At 40.4% G+C, this 21,674-nt stretch overlaps 2 protein-coding genes across 2 annotated transcripts in view; both read right to left on the reverse strand.

Moving 5' to 3' along the window:
• Positions 1 to 1,565: 1,565 nt before the first annotated feature.
• Positions 1,566 to 3,017, reverse strand: LOC145791844 (uncharacterized). Its single transcript, XM_082872290.1, has 4 exons — positions 2,875 to 3,017; positions 2,118 to 2,427; positions 1,954 to 2,009; positions 1,566 to 1,905 (listed from the first exon to the last, which is right to left on the reverse strand). Exons 1-4 carry the CDS (start codon positions 3,015 to 3,017, stop codon positions 1,566 to 1,568), a joined length of 849 nt encoding a protein of 282 aa, XP_082728416.1.
• Positions 3,018 to 3,391: 374 nt separating this feature from the next.
• The window catches only part of LOC114282311 (aldehyde dehydrogenase family 2 member C4), a 30,485-nt gene continuing 12,202 nt past the window's right edge, over positions 3,392 to 21,674 (reverse strand). The window contains exons 5-9 of the mRNA XM_082872291.1: positions 12,623 to 12,664; positions 11,963 to 12,136; positions 9,530 to 9,667; positions 4,508 to 4,639; positions 3,392 to 3,628 (exon numbers count right to left, since the gene is read on the reverse strand). Of these exons, the coding sequence (XP_082728417.1) occupies positions 3,392 to 3,628; positions 4,508 to 4,639; positions 9,530 to 9,667; positions 11,963 to 12,136; positions 12,623 to 12,664 (723 nt within the window). The remainder of the gene's footprint in view (positions 3,629 to 4,507; positions 4,640 to 9,529; positions 9,668 to 11,962; positions 12,137 to 12,622; positions 12,665 to 21,674) is intronic.

Genomic DNA, 21,674 nt, shown 5'->3' on the forward strand with positions numbered 1-21,674 from the left:
CCCGATGTTGAATGGTGCCAGGTGTGAACTCGGCCACGAAGTCAGCCAGAACTTGGCCTTTGACTGCTGTTCTGGGTTTGAATTCCAGGTCGTATTGGCCCAACACCACTGCCCATCTGGCTATCCTGCCTGTCAGATCTCCTTGCTGCAACAGGGATTTCGAAGGATGCTTAGTTAATACCACAATCTTGTGGGCTTGAAAGTAATGATTTAGCTTCTTGGAAGCCATTACTAAGACCAGTGTCGGTTTCTCCAAGGATAAGTATCTGGTCTCTGCATCTGCTAAGGTTTTACTCACGTAGTATACTGCCCTTTGTTCTCCATTCTCTTCTCTGATTATTACTGCACTTACTGTATGCTCCGAAACCGCCAAGTACAAGAACAGTTCCTCTCCAAGTACTGGATTTGAGAGAACTGGAGCTGTGGTTAAGTATTTTTTTCAAGTCAGCCAGGGTGACTTTGCACTCTTTTGTCCACAAGAAATCTGTGGCCTTCTTCTCTAAACTAAAAAAAGGTTTGCATTTGTCAGAGCTTCTGCTTATGAACCTATTCAAGGCTGCGGCCCTTCCAGTTTACATCAGTACTTGTTTTGCCGATGTCGGGCTCTTCAAGTCCAGGATGGCTTTGATTTGATCTAAGCTCGCCTCAATGCCCCTTCTGGTAACCAAGTATCCCAAGAACTTTCCTAACCCAACTCCAAATGCGTACTTTGACGCATTGAGTTGGAGCCGAAATGTCCTCAAGATATCAAAAACTACTTTCAGGTCAACCAGATGATCTTCAGGCTCTTTGGTCTTTATGACCATATCATCAATGTATACCACCATTGTTTTGCCTATTAGATGTCCAAACATCTTAGTCACCAATCTCTGGTAAGTTGCTCTTGCATTTTTCAACCCCAAAAGACATCACTTTGTAGCAATACAGCCTTTTTGGGGTGATAAATGCAGTCTTCTCCTCATTGGGAGGGGTATATGGCTATCTGATGGTACCCCCTGTAAGCGTCCAAGAAGCTCATCATTCCATGCCCTGATGTGGCATCTACCAATTGGTCAATCTTGGGGAATAGGAAACTGTCTTTGGGACAAGCCTTATTCAGGCTGGTGAAGTCCACGCAGACCCTCCACTTCTCATTCTTTTTCTTCACAACAACTGTGTTTGATAACCATGTTGGGTAATTAACCTCTCGAATGGCTCTCGCCTTCAGCAATTTATCCACCTTCTCTTCTACTGCCTCAACATGCATCAAGGTCGGCCTTCTAGCCTGTTGAATGATAGGTTTAGCCGACCTGTCTACATTTAGTCTATGGTAAGTGACCTCAGGGTTAATGCCAGACAGCTCGTATGGTGTCCAGGAAAACAACTCAATGTTTGCTTGTAAAAACACCTCTAACTCCTTTTTCCTCTTCTTCGGCCAAGCCTGAGTCGAGAAGGAAGAAGCGTTCTTCATCCCCTTGCTGGACCAGGATTTTTTTTAGGGCTTCCTCGCTTTTGTCAGCTGGTTTCTTGTCGACATCATCCAGGACCGTTATGTCCTTGTCTTCAATTTCTGTTGATTCTGCTTCTCACACGCTGTAGGTGGATTTCATTACTGCCACGGAGCAATTCTTTGTCTGCACCTGATCCCCTTTGACCTCCTCAACTCCATGCTTTGTTGGGAACCGCAACAGTTGGTGCAGTGTAGAGGGGACAACCCTCATTATGTGCAACCATGGCCTTTCCAAGATAATATTATAAGGGAAGGGGGTGTCAATCACTGTAAATTCTGTACTCACCTTCCTGGTGCCTACCTGTACCTCCAAATTTATTGCTTCCAAGGGCCATGTTGGCATTCTGTTGAACTCGACCATTGGACTACTGGACTGCTCGAGGTCATCTTGGTGAAGACCGAGCTCCTTGTAACATCTGACATACATGATGTCACAAGAGCTGCCTTGGTCAATCAGAATGTGCCTTACGTGGCATTCTCCAATCTTGAGGGATATCACCAGAGGATTGTTGTGTGGATGCTGTACCATGTCCAGGTCGGATTCAGTAAAAGACACCATGGGTCCTTGGTACACGTCTGCCCTAGGCCTCTTTTGTTGGGCCTAATATACATGATGTAGGTGTTTTACCTTCTGTGTCTCTCCCTGCATATCATTCTCGTTAACCTTCAAATGGATCACATTGATCACTCGAGGTCCGTCTGCTTGTGGCTGTGGTGCGAGTGGAGGTGATGCTGCTGGTGCTTGGGGCAGCCTTGCCTGTTCTTCCCTTGTTTTGGCTTCATTCACCAAGTCCCTTAAGTGACCTTGTCTTACTAGATCTTCCAAATGTACCTTTAGCGCTCTGCACACCTGAGTCAGATGCCCATCCTCATTGTAGTAGGCACAACGCTTTCCCAGACTTTTTTCCATAAATTTGCTAGGAATCTTCTTTGGAGCTCTATAATAGGGCTTATTCCAGATTCTTTCCAGGACTTTGTAAACCGGAATTTGGAATACGGTAGTGACTGCCTGTGTAGCCCTCAGTCCTGTTTCTTCCTTATTATATCCAGTATTACCTCGGCCTCGCTTCGGAAAGCCGTTTCTCTTCTCTTGTTTTGACGCCTTTGTCCCTAGCGTGTCTTCATCGGCTCTCGCATACTTCTCGATCTTGGCCATGAGTTCCTCCATACTTTTTGGCAATGTCTTTGCCAGTGATTTTCGAAGTAGACAGTCATCGTTCAGGCCGTTCTTAAAAGACACGACCGCCACCTCTTGGTTGCACCCTGGTATTCGGTTAAACACCTCATAGTACCTTTTGGCATAAGCCCTGAGGCTTTCATCCTCACCAATTCTCAGAGCCATCAGGGAGTCCACGCTCAACGGCTGTAGTTTGTTTGTCACAAACCTGGCCATGAACATTTTGGCCAGGCCTTCCCAGCTTTTCACAGTTCCTTTCGACAACTTGTGAAACCGGTCTGATGCTATTTTCCCAAAAGATGAGGGGAACACCTTGCAAAGCAACCGCTCATTCCCGGTGTACAGTGCCATTGAGTTAGGGTCAGACTTACTGTTGTATATCTAGAATCTCGGCATGTGGAACCTTTTTGGGGCCTCAAATTTGTCCAATTCTACCGAAAATGGCGTTCTCGGCTTAACTAGGTTACCTCGGCATCTTGTCGCTTTCTCTGGAGGTAATCCCTCAAATCCTCCTTGGTCCGTCCAGGAGCTCGGCTATCAACAGATTTCAGCCTTTTTGGTGCGCTACTCTTGGTGTCGTTATGAGTCCTCTTGGACCTCTCTCCATTAGTCGTGTCGAAACAAAGCTCATTTCCTTGAACATGCCGATATTCTTTGGTGTAGGCTTCTTTGGTACGATGTGTCTTCTGAGACTTTCATTTCATAGACTCTCCCCGCCCGACCTCCTATGAAGGCCAGTGAGAATGTTCCTTTGTCCTGTCACGTTGAGGGATTATAGGAACTGTTTTCTGCCCCCTTTTCTGGGCATCGGTCTTGGCTGCCGGAATCGGCATGTCTTGTAACGAAAACGGTGGCTGCATGACGTTCTGCATTATGAAACTGACGACCGGTTGTAGGTTTGCCAATTTGTTCGCAATTCCCTTCATCTCACTATCCCTCTGCAGGCATCTATCTTTCCATATCTGGAGGTCATTTTCGTTATAATACTCACCTTGGTCTGCCTTCTTTGTACATCTCCCTCTTGGCCGACGTCTTTCTCTCCGAGATTATTATCCCAAGGTTCTTCATTGCAGTTGTCCTCCTCAACGTTAGGGTCAATGTGTTTACTACTTCCAGTAAGGATGTCGTCCCCAATCTTCTTTTTCTGTCTATCGTTGGCTATCTATTCTCCTTTCTTTCCCACAGACGGCGCCAAATTGTATGTGTTGATTTCTGACCACACTGCCAAACAAGTACTCAGCTGGAGAACACCGGTAGAATAGATTGCGCTCGAACAACCTGTCACAGAAAGATAAGACTCCGGCGGTGGTTCGTCCACCCGGGGGCGCTTCGATGATCAAGTCAGCACTTAATTATCTCTTAAAGATAGCAAACAGTGCTTAACTCACTAGCCAGGATACAAAAAGCGTACCTTAGATCCATGAGGGTGTCTTACTTTTATAGCCAGCACTGACCTGATCCCTATAGAAGCTTAGCTTCAATGGACTCTGGCTCAATGCTTATCCTAGACTCTCAAATATATAAAGATAAACTAATTAAGAGCTTTATCTTTATCCAAGCCGAGATCCTCCTCCATTCTAGGACTCTTATAACTTATCCGTTCATCTCGGATTCCGATATCTCCACAGATAACCTTGGCCTAGCCGAGATCACCTCGGCGCCATGACCAGGATACGTGGTACCTTGGCTGGCACTTCGGCGCCACCTTGGCCATGTGTGTGTTCACAAAAATATGCCCTCACAAAATTAATATTAAACTCCACATAAAATACACTATGTTCGTGCCATTCAAGTATGAGCAATTGTAAAATAAAGTTGAAAAAAGGTTTAATTATCTTGACATTAGTGAAAATTGTTGGCTCAATATAGTATCCCTTCTGGCCACAAGGCTTGCCACCAGTTAACAATGTGGCTCCTTCTCTCTTTTCATGCTCAATGTATGAAAGTATTCTCTCAAATTGGGTCTTGTCAACCTGCACCATTTGTAATGTTGATTTCAAGACAAATATTTAACTAACTCAACAGGTGCTATTAGGGCATTGTGAAGCATTGATCACGTCACTACTAGAAATAAGACTTTTTGCGTCTATTTTTTTGCAACTGATTGTTTGACCGTCGCAAAAATTCACTTTTTACACCAAAATGTCATTTTATTTCAACTCCCAAATTGTGTTTTGAAAAAAAAAAAAAAAAACAAATCGTGTAAAACTTGCCCTATCTATCCCTTATTTCCCAAATCAATTCACTTTTTTCGTTGAAGACCGACCTCCAACGATACAAACTCTTGCACTCTCTCTCGCTCGACTTTCTCTTTGGACTCTCAATCTCAATTTTATTGTTTATTTGAAGATTTTGATCAATTGTTGATGAAGATTTGAAAATTTTGATGGATTGTTGATGAAGATTTGAAGATTTCGATTGATTCATAATCGGTAAGCCTAATTTCTATGAATGAATCCAACTTTCTCTCTCTATTATATTTATTAGCTGTGTTTAATGATTTCAATATTATGCAATGTGGAGGTTTTGGGGAGGTTTTGGTTCTCTCCTCTTCATTATTCTGTTGAATTTAAATATTCTGTTGAATTTAATTGGTTTTTGAAAACAATAGAGGTGTTTGAACCTCTTGGAACAATCTCTATCTACCCTTACTATTTCAACTGTGATTTCATCTGTGTTGTGTTGATCCAGAATTGTTGATTCATTTGCTTGTACACAGCTATGTTAGGTAGTTTCATGAACTAGGAACAGTGATAATTAAAGAGAGATTGTAAAATCTAGGGCTATATGGAAGGGCAATTGTTTGAATTGGCTTGGTTTTGAAAGTGTTTGGTTGCTTGAATTATTGCTGGAATTTCTGGATGCTAGCTAATAAGAGGTTTTCAAAACTTTTTTTATGTGAATTTTCCTTTATTTTTAGTGATTTGTTTTTTATTTATATTTTAGTCAATTCTTTTTTAGATTCATTAAAAATAAAATAAAAACAGTGGGGTAGAGGAAAAACAGTTTTGAAAGAGGTCATTAAGTGGAGATGAAGAATAGAGAGTATAGAAGAAAAATTAGAATGAGAACGAAAGTTTAAAAGAGAGAAGGGGTAGTCATCAAATGTTGTTTGCAATTTCAACCAACCTCTGTTTTTTACTTTTTACTTATGTTTTTATTTTTAAGAAGTGGGGTAGGTTGGTTGTTGAAGGAATTAAGAATTAAACTTAAAATCTTTTCTTGATATGCCCATGTACCTAAAGCCTAAATTGACCCCTTTCTTATTATTGTTTTTCCCAAATGTTTTTTTGGGAACTATGACAATGCTTTGCTTGTGGGGATTAGTTACCTGTATAGATATATCAAAACATCTATTATGCATGTGTCGTTTAACTATTGACAATGAAAACAAGTATTTATAGAGTATTTATTTAGTTATATAAAGAAACCAACAAACATTTGAGAGGAAAATCACCACCTTGCAATTGGAAGTATGTTAAAGAGTTTATAAGTAATGTTTCTATTGCAAGTTTTTAGTGTTTGATCTAATTATAAATTATTTGCTGATATAGGAAAAGAAACTTGTTGCAGAGATAAAGAGAACCACTAAAACAGGAAATGAGGTACATTCTGGGACGTTTTATCAAATATTAACACATTATACTAACATATTGTAGGTGCTGGATGCATCTAGTTGGCAATAAGCTTCAAAAGAAGATGAATAGGTATGCCACTATTCGAACAAATATTGAGTAGTCCATAATTTGATTTGGTGTTGATTGTTGCTGATAATAATAAATTACTTCAAACTTAGAGCAACAACTTTTGCATCTTTGTGAATTTGATAGTGCTCTAGGACCATGTAAATAAATATGAGTTTATTGACAATTTCGTACCTCTACGGTTTGTTGATTTGTAGCTGATCAATTGATTTCATATTTTTTCATCAATAGCATATTTGGTTATTCATGATTTTGTTTTGATTTTGTTTCTCAATCTACGTTTGTCTTCTATATATCGATTTATTGATTATAATGTGCTTGAAATTAGATAGAATGGTCATGTTTAATATTTCTCTTATGATTATGTGTGCACAGATGGAATGTAATTTGATATTTGTCATTGACATGTAATGGAACAGATTTGAAATTAATGGTATACAAGGTCTATTTGGGCGGGAAAGTTTTGCAAGTTTGAAACTTGTCATTTGGGGTTGGTTTTCTTATATCATTGTGTGGTGTAATAAAATGTTGTTTTTAATATTAAAATAAAATATGTGCATTTTATGCGCCAAAACCTGAATTTCAGCATTTAACAAATAAATTGGTTTTATTGCTAGATATAGCTCATAAAGAGCCAATGGATGGAAACCAAATTGACGAGGATTTAAATGAGCGAACCATGGGTGAGAAACTTGCAAGTTTAAATTTACTAGAGAATGATGAGATTAAGAGCCTTGAGAAAAAAGAAATTTCTAAGCACGTGATGCCTCCAAGTGTGGATTTTGTTCATGTTTGCTTAAGCAAACGCTACATACTAATGATTGAGCACTAATCTTATATTGCTTATATACCCAAGATGATAAGGTTCTTCCTTTAGTCCCTTTTTCTTTGGTTACATGTTTAAGGTTGTGAAGGTATGACTCACCTAATACTATGTTTTTGGTATTTCTTGCACGTGATTGCAAATTCAGTCTCACTATTAAATTTTCAGACTCAATGATATCTAGGTAAAGCACATTTGGCTTAATTGGTTTTATATAATACCTATACATGATGAATTAAAGTATTGTTTCAAATGTTACAAATTATTATGAAATTTTCAACTAGTTTGTTAATATTACGAACAATGCTAGCTGAGAAAGTCTGATATTGTGTTGGTTTTTGTGTTACTAGTGTTCAATAATCAAATTCGCACATTTTTTGCTCGAACTTGTAGTTTCAATATTAGAGGTTGATGATTTGTTTCCGATATTCTCTTGACAGCAGTGGTGGTAACAAGATTGTGACGAGAATTCTTTCAGGACAACCTATATTCTTCAAGACTTTGTAACAAGACTGTAAAGGAGTGCCTTGTTTCTTGTTTCCCTATACTAGTTTTTTATATGAATTAGGGTGGGTATTTGCAAGGATTCTTGGAATCAGAACTATTGTAACGTCTAATGTTTTTTGTAATTGCAAGAGGTGGAAAACTTTTGTAGGATTCTTTCAAGAACTCTTTGTTATTGTAACAAGAATTTTATTAAGAAAAGAGATGGAAAATAATGCATGAATGTTAAAATTTTTGTGAATATCTCTTCACATTTATTGTGTTGTATATAATATTTGAATATATGTATATATATATATATATATATGAGAATATAAGTTGTTAAAACATTGTAGGCATTTCTTTTTTTCTTGGCGATGGTAACAAGATGGTTGCTAATACATTATAGGCATTTTTTTACCTTTTTTGCGACGGCAAAACATCAGTCGCCATAAGTAGTTTAGGCAATCACAAATACTTTGCGACTACTATTTTGCAGTCACAAAAATTATTTGCCACCCCCACATTCGCAACTCCCATTTGTTGTCGCATGGGCCGTCGCAAAAAAAAATTTGTGACTATATTTCTATTATTTGTGACGATTTGTAGCGATCGCAAAAAATACTTTTTTTAGTAGTGTGTGGTGCTCCACATCATTCACAAACAGACACACTTTTGAGTAATTTGTCAGTGAATTCCACTTGTGATTATGTATCATATTGAGCGCTCAATAATTTTACCTCTTATATTTCTTGTGTTTCAGTTGATAAAATTTTCTTGCGTTTGCCTACGGGGATGGAATTAGAAGACTATGGGGGTTATGACCCCCTGTTTTTATGAAAGATATTATGTCATAACACTTTAAAAATATATATATATATATATATATATATATATATATATCATTTTATACATAAAATAGCCTCCCAGTATAAAATATATATATCTCATTCTTCTCCCAACTTGCATTATCTTTCTATTTTGCACAAAAAAATTTCATCATATTACAGATTGCTTCTACGGTATTTAACTCTCTCTCTCTCTCTCTCTCTCTCTCTATATATATATATATATATAATTTATATATCATATTCTATATACATGCATGTTTGTGTATATGGTGAAAAAAAAAATTTATTTTGTGATCCCTCCGGTAATAAAATCATGATTCCGTCGCTGTTTACCTATGACCTTAAGGCTCAATTTGGATGGGTGGATTTCAAATAAAGGGATTTGACATTGAATTTTATAAAATTATAAAGTAGATTAGTTATGGAAGGTAGATGGTAATTCTAAGGTGCATAATAGAATATAGGTATGTTTCATGTATTTTGTTAAGTTCTTTGTACAAGTATAGTATTTTATGGAAGGATTTCAAATAACTATTTTTTTTTTCAAAATTATTTGAAATCCATCATTATAAATCTCTCAATTCCATTCTTGATATCTAAATCTAAATTATTACATAGACTTAAAAGGCTATACTTCTCAAATTATTAATGTCAAAACCATTTATTTCTAATTTGTAAATTGAAAGGGTGCCTAAGAATGATAAATTTGGTGGTTGTGATAGTGATGTTGATAGGGTGGCAGCGGTGAAAAAAGGGTGGTGATGGTGATTGAAGCAATGGATGGTGGCCTTAGTAAAATTTTGACGTGTAACAATGTAAAAACTATGTTGTATGTGACAAATTGATGAAAAGTATTGGTTTAGAAAAAAGGGACAATATCAATTCAGTGCAAGTTCTACAAAACAAATAACATATATTAATAATTAGAGTTTTAAACTTTTTCATCACTCTATAATAATTTTTTAAAAATACCACTGAATAATAATTTTCTCTTCTAGTTACCTGTGGTCCATAACGAACAATAGGATCAAAAGGATCTCCAGCCACCCATGTCTTTGCCTTGTCTTCCAACTTCTTCACCAATTCTTCATAAATTCGTTCTTGAACAAAAACACGTGATCCAGGCACACAAATTTCTCCCTGCAAACAAAAGACTGCTATTGAGTTTTTGAGCTAAAAAAGTTGTTTCAATTTGGTTAGGATGAAAGTGTTGGAACAATCTTCTTTGTAAAATAAATAATTTGAAACTATATCAAACAAATAAAATAAATTACTCACAGAATTTATTTACCGAACCGAATAAATATTTAAAAGATCAAGTCGAATGTATGATACTCTGTCCTTAAGACAGATTCGTCCAGCTTCGGTGCTTACGGATGAATGGCGTCTATCTTTCAGGATACAATGATTTACCCAAATTGTAGTAGCACTCCAAACAATTTGTACGGCGAACAAAAACCTGTGTTCTATACTCTCCAAATTTTTCCTAAAATAATATGAAGAATAAATTGATGCAAGAGAGAAAAAGGAAGGCAAGAAGATGAATTTGTCGGAATGCCTTGACTGCTGGAAATGGCCTGGTATTTATAGATCTGAACAGGTAAGAAAATAAAACCGAACAGGTACAATTTCGAAATTGAACAGGTGCAGTTCAAATTTCAACAGATCTACTGGAATTGTTTGATTTGTCCGAACTGCTAGAACTGTTTGAATCTGTCCGAATAGTGCAGTTTCAAATATGTTGGAAATTAGACCGGAGGCATTGGACAAAAAATTTGAATTCAAATTTGGCGAAAAATTTGAATTAATTTTGTTCAGAAAAAAAAAATTCCCGCAAGAATTTTTTAGAAAAATTCAAATAAATTTTGTCCAAAAAATTAATGTTAGAACCGATCCGACCCATAACACACACCCAGCACGGCTCGGCCGGACGGCGGCTTGTGTGGTGGTTTGATTTGAGCCAAGGTTCACTTTGTGAGTAACTCTTCATTTCTACAAACTTGGGGTGCCCATTGGGACCCAATCCAAGTGTTGCCACCTAGAACTTATATACACACATAAGTTCTCTTAAGTTTTCAATGTGGGACAACCCATTTCAGGAAACCCACATTTACTTTTTTAATTGTCTATACCACGAACCTGAAAACGACGTCAACTTACTATTCACTCATAAATGGTTTTGACGAACCGTCTTCACCGTGTGACTTGCCATGCAGTAAAGAACACGTTACCTCTTTGGACCCACCCAAAAGACATGTGGGCCCCATCCAAATTTGGACTCAAAGTTAGCCGAAAATAAGCCTATAAAACTATTATTTTCAATAGAAAGTTGACGAAAATGCGAGCAATTAGATCCCAAAAAAAAAAAAATGTAACTTTTCTTGCATTAATTTAGCATAAGAGTGCAATAAATATAAATTTCCTGTACAACCTATATCAGTATGATAACTTGAGGTCTAATTTTTTGCAAAAAATATATGAGATTTTTTTTCTCTCATTAGGTAATCTTTCTTACAAAAATTTCATTTTATCTAAACACATATATTGAAAAGGGCAATCCAATAAAAGAGAGTTTTACCAAAGTGGAGTTTGAAAACGGTAAGATGTATGTAATTTTACTCTTATTCTTGGAAAGGTTGTTCATGTAACCAAATGTGCACTAAAAAAATTGACAAATTGCACTTTCCCCCTCATTATGAGCCGTTGTCACTCTACTCTTTCAACTAAAAATTCCTTTTGTCGCCCTAATTTTCTAATTTATTTCAATTTTAACCTTCTATTAACACTTTGTTATAAAAAGAGGATGAAAAAGTGGCATGTGAGCTATAAGCACCAATTTTATGATTAAAGTGGTCATTCGAGGGTTGGTTTTTTTATATATATATATATATAATATATATGTGTATGAGAGAGAGAGAGATGCTTCCTCCGATAATGAAATCTTAGTTCCGTCCCTGTATATATATATATATATATATACGTATGTGTGTGTGAGAGAGAGAGAGAGAGAGAGAGAAACATGTATATATATTTCAATTTAATCATAAAATTGACACGTGCATAAATTTTATGTCACATATGTGTAAACAAATTAGCTCTTGAATTGCTATAGTACGTGTAAATTCACATGTAATTTTTCGGTCTTCTTTCTTCACTAATGTCAACCGAATATTGAAATTAAAACAAATTGAAAGTTCAATGAAGCAAGATGTAATAATTTTTAGCTGAAAGTAGTAAAATGACAACCATCCATAAGCAAGAGAGAGAGAAAATATAGTTTACTCAAAAATTCATTTCACTCTCATTTTTTTTTACTTCACTATGGATCATCTTTTTCACTCTAACTAACGCTGTCATTCATATAATTTTCATTTTTTTTCATGGAATGAACTAAAAAACAAAGGAAAAAAAAAAACACAAAAGTGTGACTAAGACCTTGTTATACACAATTCCGAGGAGAGCAAGATCAGAGACTTTGTCAAGGTCAGCATTTTTTAAAATTATGACAGGTGACCTCCCTCCCAGCTCCAGCGACACTTCTTTCAAGTTGCTTTTTGCTGCTGCTTCCATTACAATCCTTCCCACTTCTGTGGACCCTGTAAAACTTATCTACAATCCATAAACACAAAGAGACAAAATTTTGTGAGTTGGTCCAAATGCCGGATAACAAGTTGTAATTTTTTTTTTTTATCGGACATAACTCTTTTATATGAGTGAAACTAGAGGGTAATTTTGTCCGGTTCTGTGAGCGCATTATGTGCATAGAGAAGAACTGTTAATAAGTAATGAAAAATTCTAAGGTTGTATTTTAGATCATAAATTTAGGTAGAGATTTGAAAAATGAAATGAAAAAAAATGAGAAAATTATGAATAAAATATAAGCAAATTTTTTTCCCCTTCATTTCACTCCCATTTTCTTACCTAATCAAATTACAAAATTAGACACAACCTTGTCGTATGAGATAGGTCTCATAAAATGTATGGATCCCAAGGTTGCATCCGATTTTTCCAATTCTGTGATCGAATTAACAGATAATAGCAACAAAAAAAAAAAAAAAACTGGAAATGTATAAAGTAAGTTATATCAAGAATCACTTTATCAATGTCCATATGAGAGGAAATGGCAGCTCCAGTAGTATGTCTGTACGGGAAAGAAATACACCTTCTCGTATAATTCTGTTGACTAAGTCTGTGCTCCTCCGTACGACGTCGCTTTATCACCTGAAAACACAAACGTGAGCTAGCCGGCGGGTGTGTGCCGGAAACCGCTCCGATGCCTAAGTCAGCAAACTTGACAAATAGACAAAGCTCTGTGTATTCAGAAAGCAAAGTTGTGTGTTACCTCCCCCAAGGTGATATTTGTGAGCTTTTATAGGTTTCGTGTAGCACAATCCTAGTAGGACTTCTATTCCTCCATGCAGAGTCCTCCTAGGATTCATACTCCTGAAAGATAATGCTTATCCTTCAACACCCCCCTCACTGCTTAAACCAAGTGAGATGGTTTTATCACGGCCGAACTCCAATGCGACCGAAATAAACACGACTATGCAAAGCCGTAGAAGAAGCCGAACTAGTTCTTCCTTTTACTTCTCTGACGTCGGCTTCTCAGGCACAGCACATGGCATGTTTGGACCGAGCTAACAAATTGCGACCGGTATAACTTCAAGACCGAGCTACCGAGTAGCTAGGTTTTGACCGTTCTAACCACAATACGTCACGACCAGACTAACACTGGGACCGGCCTAACTCCAAGTTGCTTCCAGATTGGAGTATCTTTACAATTCTTGGGCCGAAGTAACTTTATCTTTCTGGGGCCGGAGTAACTTTATCTCTCTTGGGCCGGAGTAACTTTATCTCTCTTGGGCCGGAGTAACTTTTCGGCCTTTTTACCCAGTCTTTCATACTTTGGGCCATAAAGTCCATCTCATAGCTCAGCCCAATTTTTACAAAAATTACTCTCTTAATTGCCCCTTAATTCCATCTGCGTAGCTTGATAGGGATTACCTGTTTACCAGCCGAGTTGAAGTTTTTAAGCCTTTCCAACCGAGCTAAAAACTCTTTAGCCTTCCAGCCGAGCTAATTTCACTCCGGGCTCTGTTTGTCCGGTCAAAACGTCCCTTCAGTCACAGCGACTGAAACGCTTCCCTTTCCAATGACACGTGGCAGGTTCTGATAGGCTGGGGGCAGCTGTCACGCCGCCCTCGTACTACGAAAAATTTGAACAGTTCCCGCTTTTTCTCTTTCGTCCTTTCTTTTACACAAAACACCTTTTATATTCCAGATTAACCATTCCATTATTACATCTCTTCTCTCTCCATCCTGTGTTCCTGTGTTCTTGCTGTTCTTCCGTTGCATTTGAAGAGACTGACTTTGCTGCTGTTTTTCCATCTTCAGTGTTTCTTTAATCTGGTAAGTAAGCCTATCCTTCTTGCTTTGTTTGTTTCTTGTATTCGTTCTATGTGTTCTGTTGTTTTTTTTGTGTTTTTGTAAAACATTTCCTTCTATTATACTTTGCTCTTGTGCTTCCATGAAAAAAGAACTTTGACAGTAGAACACATGAGTATATGATATATCCTGTAGAAAACTAGGTTTCGATCTAGAATCTTGTCCCAACCGAACTAGGAGACTGTTTGTGCTATATATGTAGATAAATTCAGACAATAACCGAACTAGAACTTGTAGAAATAACAGTAGTTTCAGCAAGTTACCAACTCTTGATTCACTTTAGCCGAGATAATCTCACCGAACGAAGTTTGCACTCATTAAACTAGGAACCCCGGCCTTCAACCGAGCTAAGCCTTTGGGGCTAATCCAGCTTTCTTAGTTTCTGAACCAAACTCAGAAAGCTGCCCCTAGGGGCTCAACCGAAGTAACAAAACTCATAGTTCAAACCGAGATAACCAACCTTATAAAAAAACCGATCTTGCGAACCCTATGCTCAAACCGAGCTACCAAGCATTTTGCTGAACCGAGATAGAACCTGTCCACAAAGCCGAAGTAGGGCTCTTTTACCTTGCTTTTAATTTGTAGCACGGTCCAATGATCTGTGCTTAACCCCTTTGTTTTTTACTTTGCAGACTTAGGTTGCCCAGACACTCCTTCATGCGCTCAACCGAGCTACTGAGCACAACTTTTGCACTGATCTAATTTATTCATAATTTATACCATAGATGGGGAAGTATAGGCATCTAGTAGACACTCCGGGCGGCCTAGCCGAATTCAGAAAAGACTTCAATATACCCGATGACGTCCACCTGATTTTGGCCGGAAAAAATGTCATTCCTTGGAACAATGAAGGCTTTGTCCCCTTCACACTCTTATCCATAATCGAAACCGGACTACGATTTCCAGTCCAACCTTTAATTTGCGAGTTTCTTAGGCAAACTAGACTATGTCCTACCCAACTATCCACCAATTCATACTGCATCATAATGGGAGTAGCCGAACTGAACCGCCAAGCCGGACTAAACCTAGGCCTGGCCGAAATCTTCCATCAATACTCCATTGGTTCAAAAGAAGATGGATGGGTCTATTATTTAAGAATACGTCGTCGCCGAGAGAAGATAATAAAACATACACCGGATAAAGACTTGAACGACGACGACTTTTTCTGGGTATCTGGGAATTTTGAGGATCTCCAAGCCCAGATTCCTGGCCGACGTATAAATTGGAAAAAAGGAGAGCCCGGTAAATGTACTTCGGTTTTCTTGCTTGCTATTTTGTATTTCGGTTTGTCAATCTTTCAGCCGAACTAACAGTTGTCTTTTTTCGTAGATTTTGCCCACCTCCATTCTTTATACAGCTATCCCAATCTAGCGACTTTGCGCGCCGCACTACGGTATCCAGAACGTAGTTGGGCTAAGCTGTTAAAGTTCGAGCCGACCTACAGATACAGCGGTCGCCGAAAAGCCAGAGTGACTGATTTTCTTCTTGAAGACGCACCAGAGCCGGACCCAACCTTACCACAAATCCGACTAATTCCACTAACCGCTGAAGAGGAGATGGCCAAAATGAACAGAGTAAGGGCGTTTCTAACCGAAACCAACAGGGCCGAAGTACCACCATCAAGTCAAACCCAAGAAGCGGTGGTGGCCCTTCCCACTCAACAACCGTCCTCATCCCGCCGAACCAAGCGCGCCCGGACCACCGAGACTGAACAAAGCTTGGTTGATGAAGACGAAAATGCTGTTCCACCGAGCCTGCCACCGAGCCCCCAACCGGAGCCTACCAACCGAACTACCACCAGCTGGGCACCCAAGCTTACCTTCAACGACCGAGATATCCAAGATTCTGATTCGGTTGTTGCTGACAAAGATCACCAGTTGGCCTTCAACCTGGGCAAAAGTGTGTGCCTCCCCAAAGACATGGAGCACCACCAAAAGCAACTAAACACCGAACTGAAGGCCATCCGATCTTCAACAAAGTCCATGATCCTGGTAAGTAGTTCTGTCCGTTTTTCTGTCTAATTTTTCCAACTTTCACTTCGGCTCAAGGGAAATCTTTGTTTTGTCAGGCCATTCAGAAAAACAACATCATTTACAAGAAAGTGCTAGAGCTCAGGAAAACAACAAGGCAAGCCGTGGCGGAAGCCGAAGTGAAAGCGGCCGAGCTAGAAGAAGCCAGAAAGCAAATGGCCGAGCTACAAGCTGAGAACGGCCGACTGGCCGGACTGGTTAGTTCGGCCGAAGCAGAAAAGCAGAAGGCCGCCATTGCTCTAAAAGACAAGTATCTGCGCGAGTTGTTGAAGCTTGAAAAGAAGAAAGATACCGAAATAACCCAACTGAAGGAGAGCGCAAAGGGAGCCGAAAAGCAAGGCTTCAAGAAGGCAGAGGATGTTTATATCAAGCAGTGCGAAGCCGCCAAGGAGCTATTCTTTAAGTGCGGCTGGAGGGCAGCTGTTGAGAAGCTCGGTCACGATCCACAGACTGAGGTTTTCAACCCTCCAGTCTACTTCATACCGAACTCCCTTGTGGAGTATGCTAATGCCATGCAACAACAATTTCTTGAAGGCTCGGACTCTGACGAAGACTCCGCTTCTGAGGATACTCCAACTGTCAGTGCGGACCAGTCAGTTCGGTTGGAACCCACGGTGGAAGACCTGACTATTGAACTACCAGGTGAAACCGTGGTTCCGACCGAAACTGCCCTTGAGAGCGAGCTCCCGCCTGAAACCGGTCTTCGTGTCGATGCTGATGCTGCGTTTGATGCCGAAATTGATGATCTTTTCAACTGATTCTTTTTGCTTTTCTTTTTTGTTACTTTTTGCTTTTGTAACCGGGCTATGCCCCTCCTTTGTAATTGCCTTTCAATGAATGAAAATCTTCTTTTGTGCTCAACTCTTATTCCGGTTTTGACTTGTATGCTTGTACTTGTAATGTCTTCTATTACTCCAACTGCTATTTCGGTTTTAGTAGGTTAAACTATGCTTACCAGCCAACCACTCCTTAGCCGACATAATTACTTCGGCTGAGGAGTACACAGAGTTTGTTTAATCCAGCCAACCACTCTTTAGCCTTACCCTTACTTCGGCTGAAGAGTAACAAGAGTTGGTTTATTCCAGTCAACCACTGTTCAGCCCTACCCTTACTTCGGCTGAAGAGTAACAAGAGTTGGTTTATTCCAGCCAACTACTCTTCAGCCCTACCCTTACTTTGGCTGAAGAGTAACAAGAGTTGGTTTATTCCAGCCAACTACTCTTCAGTCCTACCCTTACTTTGGCTGAAGAGTAACAAGAGTTGGTTTATTCCAGCCAACTACTCTTCAGCCATACCCTTACTTCGGCTGAAGAGTAACAATACTTGGTTTATTCCAGCCAACCACTCTTTAGCCCTACCCTTACTTCGGCTGAAGAGTAACAATGGTTGGTTTATTCCAACCAATCACTCTTCAGCCATACCCTTACTTTGGCTGAAGAGTTCAAAGAGTTGGTTTATTCCAGCCAACCACTCTTCAGCCATACCCTTACTTTGGCTGAAGAGTAACAAGAGTTAGTTTATTCCAGCCAACCACTCTTCAGCCATACCCTTACTTCGGCTGAAGAGTAACAAGAGTTGGTTTATTTCAGCCAACCACTCTTCAACCATACCCTTACTTCGGCTGAAGAGTAACAATAGTTGGTTTAATCCAGCCAACCTCTAAGTTAGTTTTTCCAGCTAACTTAGAATAAAATGTTTGGTTATTCCGACCAAACGTCCTGCAGCCTGGATCCTTATCCTGGGCTTATGAGGGGTGTTGGTTTATTCCAGCCAACCTCTAAGTTAGTTTTTCCAGCTAACTTAGAATAAAATGTTTGGTTATTCCGACCAAACGTCCTGCAGCCTGGATTCTTATCCTGGGCTTAGGAAGGGTGTTGGCTTGTTCCAGCCAACCTCTAAGTTAGTTTTTCCAGCTAACTTAGAATAAAATGTATGCAATGTTCCTAAACTTCACAAAAACTAACTTTTACAGAGAACAACTTATGCTGAAAAGAATCGCTCGTTTTATTGAGGGAAAAAGAAAACATTACATATGTTTGAAAGAGAAAAGCTAAAAGTAAAATAACTTGAGATTGGCCGTGTTCCATGGCCTAGGGATTGCTTTGCCGTTCTTGTCTTCTAGGTGGTATGCCCCTTTGCCTGCTAACCCAACCACCTTGTAAGGACCTTCCCAGTTTGGCCCTAACTTGCTGTCTCCTGGTACCAAGGTGTTCCCATCACTTTGCGCAGTACCCAATCCCCAATCTTGAATTGTTTTGGATGCACCGTTTTGTTGTATTTTCTGATTAGCTCTCGTTGGTATGAGGCTATGTGAACCAGTGCTCTTTCTCTTCTTTCTTCCGCAAGGTCGGGTTCCAATGCTATGGCTTCTCCATTCAAGTCTGGATCAAAATTTTCGCTTCGAATTGTGGAGGCCAACTTCTAGTGGGATTACTGCTTCCATTTTGTAGGCTAAGGAAAATGGTGTCTCTCCTGTTGATCGTCGAGGTGTGGTGCGGTAAGCCCATAAAACATGAGGAAGTTCATCCGCCCACTTGCCTTTTGCCTTCTCTAGCCTTTTCTTTAGTCCATCCAAGACGACTTTATTTGATGCTTCTGCTTGGCCATTTGCTTGAGGATATGCCGGTGTAGAATTGTAGAACTCTATCTTGTACTCTTCACAAAAACCTCTGAAGATTCTGCTGTCGAACTGAGTGCCATTGTCTGAGATTAGGGCTTTTGGTATGCCAAACCGAGTGATGATATTCTGCCAAATGAACTTCTTCACTTCTTTTTCTTTGATTGATGCCAATGCTTCTGCTTCCACCTACTTTGTGAAGTAGTCAGTTGCTGCGAGAAAGAACTTCCTGTTGCCGAGTGTTGTTGGAAGTGGTCCTACTATGTCCAAGCCCCACATTGCGAAAGGCCATGGGCTAGTTAATGATAGGAGTTTTCTTGCTGGTTAATGTATTTGGTGCGCGAATTTTTGGCATTTCTCACACTTCTTCACATATTTCTCTGAGTCTGCCTGCATATATGGCCACCAATATCCTTGCGAAATGGCCCTGTAAGCTAGCGATCTTCCCCCTTGATGGCTTCCACACACCCTTCATGTATTTTGAAAAGATTGCTTCCACTTTGCTGGGATGAACGCACTTTAGGTAAGGCCCTGAGAATGACTTCTTGTATAATGCCAAAGATGGAGATAGCCAAAATCGCTGCGACTTCGCTCTTATTCTGTTGGCTTCTTTTTTCTTTTCTGGTAGGATGCCGTCTTTTAGGAACAGGATGATGGGATCCATCCAAGAGGGGCCTAATTCTGCGCAACATACCTCTTCTGCTTCGGGGTCTTCTATGCTTGGTCTTGGTAAGTAGTCGATGAGCAATGGATGAGGGATGGATGCATCTGCCATTGAGGCAAAGCCTGCTAGTTCGTCTGCTCTGCTGTTTTCCTCCCTGCCAATTTGTTCTATCCTCACTACATCAAACTTCTTGATCTCTGCTCTGACCAATTCTTGGTACTTGGCCATTCTGTCATCTTTTGTTTCATAGTCGCCAGAAATTTGGTTTACCACCAACTGTGAGTCGCTGTAGACCATAAGTTCGGTGGCCTTCATGTAACATGTTGATTTGAGTCCTGCGAGAAGCGCTTCATACTCCGCTTCATTGTTTGATGCTGGGAAGCCAAGGTTGATTGCTTGCTCTACAACCAGGCCGTCTGGAGAAATGAGGACTATGCCAAGTCCTGCACCATGCCGGTTGGATGCTCCATCCACAAAGAGCTTCCACATCTCTCCAACGAACAACTTCCAGCAAGTGGAGGGGTCAGATGATGTCGTGGGGTCAAGAATGGTGTTTTCTTCAAGGTCCATGCTTGCTGTCTGCCCCTCGCCTTCTGATTGTACTTTTGGTGAGTCTTGGACTGTTTCTTCCTTGCTGTCTTTAGTTTGGTCTGCCTTGGAGTCTGACCGAGTGCTTTCTGCTAGGGGTTGTGTTATTCCGGCGTCAACTTACATCCCTAGTTCGGTTGTGTCAGTTAGGTCGACTGGGCAGATAAGGTGGCTTCCAAGAGTAAACTCTGCAACGAAGTCTGCCAAAGATTGGGCGTTTACTGCGGTTCTGGGTTGAAACTTAATGTCGAATTATCCCAACTCTACTGCCCACTTCAAGATTCGCCCAGAAAAGTTCGCCCTTTCAAACAAAACTTTTAGTGGAAAAGCTGTGAGGACGACTATGGTGTGGGCATGAAAGTAGTGTGCCAATTTCCTGAAGGCCATCATTAAGGCCAATGCTAATTTCTCCAAGGGCAAGTACCTTGTTTCAGCTCCCAACAATGTCTTGCTGACATAAAAGATGGGCAAGTGTTGTATTCCTTCTGCACGAACCAACACTGCGCTAACTGCGTGCTGAGAGACTGCCAGGTACAAGAAAAGTTCTTCACCAGGTACTGGGGTAACAAGCAGTGGTGGGGAAGACATATATTCCTTCAAGCTTTCCAGAGCTTGGTCGCATTCTTCATCCCACTCAAACTTGGCCTTTAAAGCTTGAAAGAATGGTCGTAGTCTGTCTGACGACCTGCTTATGAACCGATTGAGCGCAGCCGCCATGCCGGTGAGATGCTGCGCTTCTTTGACTGAGTTTGGTCTCTCCAACTCCTGGATTGCTTTGATCTGGGAGGGGTCTGCTTCTATACCCCGGTTGGTCACAAGGAAGCCCAAGAATTTGCCAGATCCTACTCCGAATGCGCACTTGGATGCATTGAGGCGCAACTTGTGCTTCTTCAAGACTTCAAACATCTCTCCTAAGTCCTTGAGATGGTCATTCTCATCCTTGCTTTTGACCACCATGTCGTCGATGTAAGCCTCCATTGTTCTGCCTAACAATGGTTCAAACATCTTGGTGACCATCCGTTGGAATGTCGCCCCTGCGTTCTTTAGGCCAAAGGGCATGACCTTGTAGCAGTATAGTCCTCTTGGTGTTGTAAAGGATGTGACCTCCTGGTCTGGTTCATGCATAGCGATTTGGTGGTAGCCTCTGTATGCATCCAGAAAGCTAAGTCGGTTGTGCCCCGCCGTTAGGTCCACCAGTTGATCTATCCGTGGTAGAGGAAAGCTGTCTTTTGGGCACGCCTTGTTGACTATTTTGTAGTCGACGCAGACACGCCATTTGCCATTCTTCTTTGGCACTACGACTGTGTTGGAGATCCATCTTGGGTAGTGCACTTCTCTAATGGCTCCTGCCTCCAGCAGGTTACCTACTTCTTCTGCCACTATTTCGGCATGGTGGAGTGCAGATCTGCGAGTGCGCTGAATGACTGGTCTGGCTGATGGGTGGACATTGAGTTGGTGACAGATGAAGTTTGGATCAATGCCTGGCACGTCGTAGGGCGTCTAGGCGAACACTTCGATGTTAGAGGTTAAGAATTCTAAGACCTCTAACCTCTTAGTGCTGGACAACGACGAACCGAGCAAAAAGAACTTATCCGGGTTCTTTTCATCTATTTTTACCTCTACCAAGTCCTCCACTGCTTTCTGATCAGCCGCTTTGCCAACGTCTGCGAATAGCTCATTGCTCTCAGGTTCTTCCACCGAATGAACGTATCCTCTGGCAGCGCGGCTGCCGTCCACCGTGGCGAAGCATTGCTTTGACATGATCTGATCTCCATAGACTTCTTCAATTATACCGGTGTCGTT

This window comes from Camellia sinensis, chromosome 5, assembly GCF_055761805.1.
Source record: "Camellia sinensis isolate YWXY chromosome 5, ASM5576180v1, whole genome shotgun sequence".
In the NCBI taxonomy this organism is placed as follows: Eukaryota; Viridiplantae; Streptophyta; class Magnoliopsida; order Ericales; family Theaceae; genus Camellia; species Camellia sinensis.